Source organism: Electrona antarctica (genome assembly GCF_951216825.1).
Source record: "Electrona antarctica genome assembly, chromosome: 1".
In the NCBI taxonomy this organism is placed as follows: domain Eukaryota; kingdom Metazoa; phylum Chordata; class Actinopteri; order Myctophiformes; family Myctophidae; genus Electrona; species Electrona antarctica.
Window position 1 is genome coordinate 26,227,761 of NC_136806.1, and position 11,339 is coordinate 26,239,099.

The following is an 11,339-nucleotide window of genomic DNA, read 5'->3' on the forward strand; positions in this document are numbered from 1 at the left end:
AGAACCATTGTCTCTGGCGATCACATGGACTTTAAAACTCCTGAACTGTTCATAATCAAATGACCTCACAGCGTGGATAACCCCTGTGTCCCCGTTAATAGAAAGGTAGGAAGTTACAGGGGCACCGTTCACCTCACCAGGAAAAAGAGAATAAAGCACTGTGCCATTTTGTCTCCAGTCAGGGTCTAAAGCAGAAACAGTACACAAGGTGGATCCAGGTTTATTATTTTCAGTCACAAAGGCACTGTATGATTGTTCTTCAAACACAGGTGGGTTGTCATTGATGTCACCTACAGATAGGTGAATAGTTTTAGAAGATGACAGTGGTGGAGAGCCCTTGTCTGTAGCAGTTATTGTAATGTTGTAATCAGACACTAGTTCACGATCCAGTTCACTTGCTGTCACCAAAGAATAATACTTTTTGATGGATGGAATTAGCTTAAAGGGAACATTCTGCTGAATGGAGCAAATTATCTGTTGATTATTGCCTGAGTCTCTGTCATTTACATTAATAATGCCCACTTCTGTACCAGATGGCACATTCTCTGGTATGGGACTAGTCAGAGATTTTAGATATATAACTGGAGCATTGTCATTCATATCAGTAATACTTAAAATTACTTTTGCATCAGAAGAGAGACCATATCCATCTTTTGCTTCTACAAACATTTCATATTGGGATCCCAATTCATAATCAATGTCACCCGTTACAAAAATGTCTCCAGTTGCCTGATCTAATGTGAACAACCTTTGTGACTTTTCAGACATTCTGCTAAATTCATATGTAACTACTCCATTCACACCCTCATCTGCGTCTGTTGCACTCACTTTAATAACTGGAGTTTTCAAAGGCGAGTTTTCAGGTAGAACAGCTTCATAGACGGCCTGACTGAACACTGGGGCGTTATCATTAGCATCCAATACAGTGACTTGTATGATTACAGTACCTGATCTCTGTGGAGACCCACCATCTAGAGCAGTCAGCAATAACTTAATTTCCTGCTGCTCCTCTCGGTCTAACTCTTTATCTAATATCAATTCACCATATTTGCTACCAGCACCAGTCGTCTGTGTATTCAAGAGAAAATTGTCATTCCTTTGCAGTGTATATCTTTGAACGGCATTATTGCCTATATCTGCATCATGGGCGGCATTAATGCGATACCGAGCTCCTTTGACAGCAGATTCTCTTATTTCTAATTTGATAACCTCTTTTGGGAAAACGGGTGAATTATCATTAATGTCGTGGATCTGAAGTGATATTCGATGCAATTCCAAGGGACTCTCTAAGAGCAACTCGAATTTCAAAAGACAGGAAGGCTTTTCCCCACAAATCTCCTCTCGGTCGATCCTCTCCGCGACAACCAGATCACCATTTCGAAGATTGAAATCACAATATTTCCTTTCATTTTCTTCCACGTCTAGCCGAGCTTTACGAACAGCTATTCGACTCACTTCAAGTCCGAGGTCCTTGGCTATATTTCCAATAACAGATCCTAGCTTCATCTCCTCCGGAATAGAATAGCTCAGGTCACCATGAGCATAATGGAACACGGAAAGAAAAAAGACAAAGCCACAGCATTGAAGAAAACACCGCTTCTCAACCATCCTCGTAACAGCAGACATGTCCTGGATGTATTCAATAAAAATATTAGTAACCAACTAAAGAAATATCAGCAGACAATTAATTATTGTTGGCTTTCACTACAGCTTTCGACTACATTCTAGGTTGTATGTCTCTTAGTGATGTGTTCACGTCGCTGGGTGGTGACTGAAGACAGAAGGCTATACGTAAAGAGCATTTCACTCTGCTGGTGTCTAGCGACACCGCGAGTGCAAATGACACATAACAGATCCACAGTTAATCATGCAAACCATTCTCAACTCTCTCCGTTTTGCGTTTAATGTAAGAATTTGCATCCACACAATTGCATGACGAAAATATTTCCATCGATATGGTTAACTTGGTATACTGTGGCAAAAAATACCAGTCAGGGAATCCTTTATACCAGAGAGTTGCACATTAAAGGAATTGGTCGAGCATAAGCTACAGGTAAATAGCAGCAGGTGGGCTGGACTGAGGGCTTACAACAAAAAGTGTCCGTTCTCCGTTCCAAAATGGAGCCACGCCCACGAGGGGAATTATATGTTATTATAAATATGCAAACCTTTTTCTATATTTAACCTTTATATAACCAGGCCGGTCGCTGATCACTAAACAATATGCGCAAAGTAGCCTACCAAGGCAAGAGCTGTAGGCACGCACCTGTTTCTTAACATTGCACTGCAAAGAAAGATCAGCAACACAGGCAGCGATGGGCGAGTTTTGTCAAAACAAATGTGATATGATTCATCACAAAATTCGTGTCGTGATCAATCAATATACAATTTATTATACATTTTACGCAAAGGCTTTTCGAAGATACAACAGGCTAATATTGATACAATAAGACTGAACTGGTAAAATATATTAAATCAGTAATGCAACGCATTATTGCAATGATAAACACAAAACACATGCACGAAAGTTGCTTGATTGTTTAAGTGCAGAGAAAATTATACCTGGGCACTTCAGGAGAGATTGAGAGATTACCCAAATCAAATATAATCGAGCACTCTACTGGTCTTCACTTGTTATATTGTTTTGTTTTGTTTTGTTTTTGAGTGGTGCAACCACTCCAAGGAACAGCAATGTCCCTATGTCCGTCCCTATGTTTAGAGCACCAGGGCGCTGTTGCACCACTCACTTCATACTGGTCTGATGTATTTGTTTGAGTGGTGCAGTCACTCCAAGGAACAGCAATGTCCCTATGTCCCTATAGAGCACCGAAGTCCTGACGTCACTGCCCTCTACTACCAGTAGAGGGCAGTGAGCGCCATGGTTCATGTATGTTTTTATAAGCATTGTACTCTCCATAGGGGGATTTTATAAGAACTCATATAAGAACTGTGTTTGAAAAATAAACCGATCACCCGGGCCTTTTCACTCATATGGATATGAAGCATCGACTGAAGGTGGAAATGTACAAATATACCCAAAGAGTAACAAAATAAGCGTTAGAAACGAGCCAAACAACCCAGAGACTAGCCCGTCGCACAACAGAAACTGAACGTTAATTACGTTTATTTTTATTTTATTGATATATAATGTATCGTGGTTAGTACGAGTCGAGTCACCACCAGCTGAGCTTACGTCAACGAGGAATCTCAGGAACGCAATATGTTGACAGCTGGGCGTGACGTATATGCTCAGCGACATTGCATTCATATGTAGTTTCAAGGCTTTTGCGGTCACATTAATTCCATTTTCTCTAGAAACTGGCTGTATCAAATATGAATGGACATCATTAACGACGCACAGTTCTTATATGAAGCGACCTAAAATCGCCGTTTGGGGATCTCAATGCAAAAAACAAATACATGAACCTGGAGATTGACACCCTCTACTGAAAGTGACGTCAGACTTCGGAGCTCTATAGTGTTGCACTGTTACCTTCTAATTACAATGCGAGCGTGCATGAGAGATGAGAGAGAGAGAGAGAGAGAGAGAGAGAGAGAGAGAGAGAGAGAGAGAGAGAGAGAGAGAGAGAGAGAGAGACGTCTGCTAATTCACACACATAGTAACTCTGTCATTTCTCGACCGTTTTGGACGCAGGGCGGCTCACAGGAACCGGGACGGCACCGTGGGCACATTCCTGTGGGTCTGGAAGTTCCGGGGACCCCCCCACGGAGTTGAACCACTCAGTTCACACGGGTGTGATTTCTTTTACTCTCAGTAAAAAAAAAAGTCAGACGAAAATCAAAACGTCAGTCTGCAAAACAAAAGACGTGCAGACCATGCAGTCGAGTGGTCCAGGCAGTATATTATTCTATTTGGGTATATCTCTCCTGAAGTGCCCATGTTACCAATCATTTTTCTGATGCAAGTTGTCCCTGTTAAGCACAAACGGGTTAACGAGCCTTCTGCTCGGGACTTCTCTTTACAGGTCCGTCTATGGATTGTTTAAGCTCATTATTTTGTATTAGTAAAGCCTATGGTATAAGAACAGTATCGGATAGAAACACGGTAACCACCCTCTTCATTTAACATAGCCTACTATAACCTTTGAATTACACGGACTGCCCTCCTATGAGACACAGACCGAGTAGAAAAGAATTGCGCCATTTTTTCATGATTATTAGTGAGGACTTATTATATGAAGATAGGTTGAAAAGTTGTGAAGTGGTCCTTTAAACAAAAGTTGCAATACCACTATAGTAAATACTCAATTATAGGCTAAAGGCCCTGAATTCAAACTGTAACTTGATTAAAAGTACAAAAGTATAATTGGCATCAAAATTATAGTACTGAAATACTAACATTGTTCTATGAATATGTCAAACTTTGTCAAAACGTAGCTGATCCAAAAGTTACATTTTGATTTATTTGCTTTGGTTAGGTTGTATTCATTACTTAGTTCCCATTATTTCTCTTTTGTTTGGCCTTAATCCACATTGAAGTTCAAATAAAGCTCTGGATCTTGAAATCTTCTATGTTAATGTATTATATAATGTTGTTTTTATATATACTTTATGTCAAGAACATGTTTGAATTGCGGCTGCTTGAGGCGTATGGGGAAGATGGGACCTATTCATGTTGTCACTTAAGACCACACCAGCGGGTCGCCATGCAACTACTTGCAACATGCAACTACATGCAACTACTTTGGGCCTTAGACACCCCTAAACTGGGCATAAACACCTCACTCAAAATAAAACCTTTCAACCTTTTAGAAAAATCATTATGTGCTAGCTAGACACTGAATAACTATAAATATGTTGGAATTGGATAAAACACAAGTTACTTTTTGGGGGTCAACTCTTTGATAAAGTAGAGTATCTCAGGAGAGCTGTCGCTGATATATGTTATCAAGAAATTGACAATCGCTTTTCTGCTGAAGGAGTATTAATATCTCTACCCCTAGTGGCAAAAAAATAAAACTTCTGGGAACTCAGATACTATCTCTGGTCATGTTTTGAATCTCCTGAACAGTTCATAATCAAATAACCTGTTATGTTGCAGTTAATGGGGAAGACACCTCCCCAGGTAAAAGAGGGTAAATCAATCACAGAAAGAATAATTCATAACGTGGAACCACATCAGTTATTTTCATGTAGGCAGTGTAGAACATTATATTATAAATATATATACTATTATGATTATTGCTGTTTTAAAGGAGGACATCGGTGGAGGGCCTTCATCAGTAGTGATTGTAACATTTCAATATGACACTATAGGTCTCTGGAAACTAAACTCCCCCCACAACAGTGCTGGTATACACAGTGCTGGTATACACAAATGCACAATACAGTTCATTTTTTTCAGGTGTACGGTATATGTGTCCAACTGAATATAATATTCCATCCTTTTAACAAGACTAATATAGCACTTTTAAAACAGTTTCGAACAGCATTGTAGATGCTGTGCCTCTGTACTGTGTTGATTCATGGTGAGGATATAGGATGTATCACTGCTCCACTAATGTTTAGTGACACATGCACCAGACATTTTAAGACTACATTTTGAATTGCATGTAAGTAAATATGCTGTATATAGGTTGTCTTTTCTACGTGTATTGCTGATAGAAATACTGACAGTATAAGATGTGCAACCAAATAAATATTCCTGTTTTCTTTTGTTTTGTTTTCAAATGTCAGCAGCATTGATAGAGATATACAGAAGTAAAATGCCCTGGCAAGGCAAATCATTTAACATTATGCATTGAAAAGGAAAATGTTTGCAAAAACACAAAAGAAAAAAATAATTTTCTAATTTATCAGATATTCACTTAAACACAGACAAAAGATCTTGAGTGATCACTTTCTTAGTTCTCATCAGTCAAAAGTATAACTAGGAACAAAGCTAAACAACAATCAGCGATTTCAAGCCTTTTCAAATACAACAACATCAACAACAACAATGTACAATGCAAATGAAACATAGAAATCCAAGAACCACGGTCAAGTGACTATGCTCAAGGTTCCTCACCTATGTACCACAATTATGTACTTTTGCCAACAAAAAATTATCTCAGACTGAACTCTCATCCGTCATTTTCTCACAAACCTTTACCAAAACAACACAAGTCGTGTCGTGTACATTTAAAACATGACCATGCTATTATGCTAAGTGCATTGCTGATGCTGAGGACTCTGCACGGAAGCAAAGTAAATTAATGAATACAAAAATAATGTGTGTGTGTGTGTGTGTGTGTGTGTGTGTGTGTGTGTGTGTGTGTGTGTGTGTGTGTGTGTGTGTGTGTGTGTGTGTGTGTGTGTGTGTGTGTGTATATATGTCCATATCCACAATTTGAGGTATTAATGTCTTAAAGCAAAACCAAATAATATAGCATAAAATTAATGAAAGTAGCCTGTCAAATACACACTGGATGTGGACTTCTGACCACAGACAAAGACATGATCATATGTGATATAAGGTACTGCAGTCTACATGATATTTAAAAGCATTTGTATGACAATTAAATTACAACATGTCCTTGATCGAAACTAACAATTCTTACCTCTGGTGACCCATCAGAGTCTCCAAAAGCCTCCGCAAAATCATTTATAGATTTCCTCATAGTATCGTCTGCAGGTAGAGTGTTGTCGTTATACGAGTGGACAAAATTGAAGTCACTGGTTCTAGATCCTGTGGTCAGATAGGCATCATAATTGTAAGTGCTGCGTAAAGTTCCTGTGCCATCAACTTCTGCATAATTTGGAGGGAGATAAGCACTGGGGATGGCAACCGCTCCATCATACAACAGTCTGGGCTTTCTCCTGCGACAAAACCTGACACCCATGATGACAATAATGAAGGTCAGGAAGAAGGTGGACACAGACACCAGTGCAACGATAAGATATGAGGTCAGTTTAGAGTTGTTCTCGTCATAAGACATATCTTTAAGTTCTGGCACTTCAGCCAAGTTGTCAGAAATGAGTAAATATATGGCACAGGTAGCAGAGAGAGAAGGCTGTCCACTATCTTTCACTGCCACAATGAGGTTCTGTTTCATGCTGTCAGATTCAGAAATGTCCCGCTGTGTCCTGATCTCTCCACTATGGAGACCAATTGTGAAAAGTCCTGGATCAGTGGATTTGACAATATGATAGGACAGCCAGGCATTTTGTCCAGAGTCTGAATCTACTGCTATCACCTTGGACACTAAAGAGCCCCCCAGAGCTGCTTTGGGGACCAGCTCTGTCATAAGAGAGTTGCCCTCCGGAGCTGGGTACAGTATCTGAGGAGAGTTGTCATTCACATCCGTTATGAAGACACTGACAGTCACATTGCTGCTGAGAGGAGGAGAACCATTGTCTCTGGCTATCACATGGACTTTAATGCTCCTGAACTGTTCATAATCAAATGACCTCACAGCGTGGATAGCCCCTGTGTCTCCGTTAATGGAAAGGTAGGAAGTCACAGGGGCACCGTTCACCTCACCAGGAAAAAGAGAGTAAAGCACTGTTCCATTTTGTCTCCAGTCAGGGTCTAAAGCAGAAACAGAACAGGCGGTGAATCCAGGTTTGTTATTTTCAGTCACAGAGGCACTGTATGATTGTTCTTCAAACTCAGGTGGGTTGTCGTTGATGTCACCTACTGATAACTGAATCATTTTCGAAGAAGACAGTGGTGGAGAGCCCTTGTCTGTAGCAGTTATTGTAATGTTGTAATCAGACACTAGTTCACGATCCAGTTCACTCATTGTCACCAATGAATAATAGTTTTTGATGGATGGAATGAGCTTAAAAGGAACATTTTGCTGAATGGAGCATATTATCTGTTGGTTCTTTTCTGAGTCTCTATCATGTACATTAATGATGCCCACTTCTGTACCAGATGGCACATTCTCTGGTATGGGGCTAGACAGAGATTTTAGATATATAACTGGGGCATTGTCATTCATATCAGTAATACTTATAATTACTTTTGCATCAGAAGAGAGACCATATCCATCTTTTGCCTCTACAAACATTTCATATTTGGATCCCTCTTCATAATCAATCGCACCTGTTACAGTTATTTCTCCAGTTGACTGATCCAAGGAAAACAATTTCCTAGACTTTTCAGAAAATCGGCTAAATTCATATGCAACTATTCCATTCACACCCTCATCTTTGTCTGTTGCACTCACAGAAATAACTGGAGTTTTAAAAGGCGAGTTTTCAGGTAGACTAACTTCATAGACAGCCTGACTGAACACTGGGGCGTTATCATTAGCATCCAATACAGTGACGTGTATGATTACAGTACCTGATCTCTGTGGAGAACCACCATCTAGAGCCGTCAGTAATAACTTAATTTCCTGCTGCTCCTCTCTGTCTAACTCTTTATCTAAAATCAATTCACCATATTTGCTACCTGCACTTGTCGTCTGGGTATTCATGATAAAGTTGTCATTCCGTTGCAGTGTGTAGCTCTGAACGGCATTATTGCCTATATCTGCATCATGGGCGGCATTAATGCGATACCGAGCTCCTTTGACAGCAGATTCTCTAATTTCTAACTTTATCACATCCTTTTGGAAAATGGGTGGGTTATCATTAATGTCTTGGACTTGAAGTGATATACGATGTAATTCTAATGGACTCTCTAAGAGTATCTCGAATTTTAAAAGACAAGAAGGTTTTTCTCCACAAATCTCTTCACGGTCCATCCTCTCCGAGACAATCAGATCCCCGTTTCGAACATTGAAATCACAATATTTCCTCTCGTTTTCTTTCAAATCAAGACGAGCTTTACGCGACGCTAGTCGACCCACGTCAAGTCCGAGGTCCTTGGCTATATTTCCAACAACAGATCCAGGCTTCATCTCCTCCGGGATAGAGTAGCTTAGGTCGCCATGAGCACATTGGAACAAAAAAAGAAAAAAGACAAAGCCGCAGCATTGAATTAAATGCCTCTTCTTAACCATCTTCGTAACAGCAGTAGGCTAGTTATGTAATTGAACGTATTTGTCAATAAATATTGCTACATTTAATGTAATATTTCAGCAGACTAGTTATTGCTTGGCTTTGACAACAGCTTTCGACAAAATTCTAGCTTGTATGCCTCAGCTATGTTGTCACGTCAATGGGAAATATAGACGTTGCTTGGTCAATTTCACTCTGTTGGTGTATAGCGACACCGTGAGGACACATGCCACAACAGATCCAAGGGTATTTTACAAGCAATGCAAACTAATCACCTCATGTTGTTTCATTTAACCTTCATTTCATCTGACAGGTATATTTCTCATCAAAACCTAAACCAACATTTGCAAAGTACCACAGCAACAGGCCCATCTGATCTTTAATAATACAATTCAAACTGCAAAGAGGAATTCAGCACCATGGACAGCGAAAGCCAGCAGAGGGGGAAAAGCAGCCTTTACATTTGAGCTTTGTCAAAACGCATGCATGCACGCGCGCCGCGCGTACACACACACACACACACACACACACACACACACACACACACACACACACACACACACACACACACACACACACACACACACACACACACACACACACACACACACACACACACACACACACACACACACACACACACACACGTTGTCCAACTGCAAGGAACATTTCTAATCAGCCAATTACAACTCAAAACTACGTGCTATAGTTAAGCGTCGGAATGGGAGGAGGTTAAGCGATCTTTACTGTGGCATGGCGCTTTTGGTGCTAAACGGTTTGGTGTGACTGAATATTTCAGAGACAGCTGGGATTTTCCACACAACCAATTCTAATATTATCAGATAATTGCAAAAACTGGAAAAATATCCACTGAACAGCATGTTGAGGTTAGGGGTCAGAGGAGAATGACCAGACTGGTTCTAGTTGATAGAAAGGCAACAGTAACTCAAACAACCACTTGTTAAAACAGAGGTATGCAGATGAGCATCTCTGAACGGACAACACATCAAACCTTGAGGCAGATAGGCTTCACAGCCACTCCAAGAGCCTCTTTTGAGTCATGTCAGCTATATGAACCGGAAACTGAGGCTACTGGCTATACTACAGTTTGCACAGGGCACAGGCTCACTAATAACAATAATAAGTGTGTGTGTGTGTGTGTGTGTGTGTGTGTGTGTGTGTGTGTGTGTGTGTGTGTGTGTGTGTGTGTGTGTGTGTGTGTGTGTGTGTGTGTGTGTGTGTGTGTGTGTAATTTAATATATCGATTTGATACCTGTTATGTCTTCATATTGGTCGGTGGTTCAGACAGCATTACAAGCATTTCACTCTGCTTGTGTATAGCAACACCGCAAGTGCAAATGACACAAAACAATTTCACGGTTATGATTTAATTCATGCAAATGAATCTCAACCCTCTATCTAATCCGTTTGCCTTTAATTTTTATATTTTTCATGTAAAATGGTTGCATCACTATGACAAAATAATGTACCTCTGTCTGTCTACCTGTCTGTAATAATTTGTATTATTCAACCATATCTGAAAATGCCAGTCTCTCTGTTGTTGTATGTCTGTCAGATTATACTACAAAGTACAATTTTGCAGTAGCCTACTTTCCCTTTTCTTGACTATGTCCAGCTATTTACTTGCTTTCTCCACTGCATCTCAAAGGCAAATAGTATTATATACTTTTTACCCCACTGCATTTATTTTATTGTACATTAACCAGTTACACCCCTTTATATTTATGAATACATTAATCAACGATTAATTGAAATGGAATAGGTTTGCAGAAATACCAGAACACATACTAATTCCAACTTATCAAACAATCACTTAGACACGTATAACACAAGCAAAAAACCCTGATGACCTTGGGATACATCACTGAGGATACGTCCCAGGTCCATCCATGCGATGTTTTTTAGTTATAGTTATTCTATTTATAGTGACTCATAGGAATAGACTATGTGACAACAACCAGGTATAGTCTGGTGACCACCGGAGAGACGGGTGACAGCCGAATGTAGACGGCACCCGGGTGAGCAGTATGGGTTAGGGACCTGGGACGCTGAGGATACGTCCCAGGTGCATCCATGTGATGTTTTTTACTTATTAGGTAAAGTTACTAGTAACAAAAGCTAAGAGAAATCCATTGATTTATGATTTCACAAACAAACTCATTCTTTTCAAATACAATTACAATGTTAAAATGGAACCACACCAAGCACCACATTCAAGTGACTACAATAACCTTGACTTGGATTGAAAAACTAATTTCCTATTCTCAAAGTTTCCTCACTTTTTATTCAGCATTTATTTGACATTTATTTTTGCCAACTCACAATATTCTCTGACTGCTCTCGTATCCATCATATTTAAACAAAAC

General features: G+C 39.9%; 3 protein-coding genes across 3 annotated transcripts in view; all 3 read right to left on the minus strand.

Moving 5' to 3' along the window:
• LOC306926848 (protocadherin gamma-A6-like) overlaps nt 1-1,566 on the minus strand; it is a gene marked incomplete at its 3' end in the record, with an annotated part of 2,382 nt that extends 816 nt beyond the window's left edge. Inside the window, exon 1 of the mRNA XM_079506319.1 lies at nt 1-1,566. This exon is cut by the window's left edge and continues 816 nt beyond it. Within this exon, the coding sequence (XP_079362445.1) occupies nt 1-1,506 (1,506 nt within the window). The 5' untranslated portion in view covers nt 1,507-1,566.
• The window catches only part of LOC306919690 (protocadherin beta-15-like), a gene marked incomplete at both ends in the record, with an annotated part of 333,762 nt that overhangs the window by 80,896 nt on the left and 241,527 nt on the right, over nt 1-11,339 (minus strand). The window lies entirely within an intron of this gene.
• On the minus strand, nt 6,071-8,852 carry LOC306926857 (protocadherin gamma-A9-like; the record flags this gene model as incomplete). Its single annotated transcript, XM_079506331.1, has 2 exons — nt 6,071-6,106; nt 6,561-8,852. The coding sequence occupies 2 exons, from the start codon at nt 8,850-8,852 to the stop codon at nt 6,071-6,073; spliced, it is 2,328 nt and encodes a 775-aa protein (XP_079362457.1).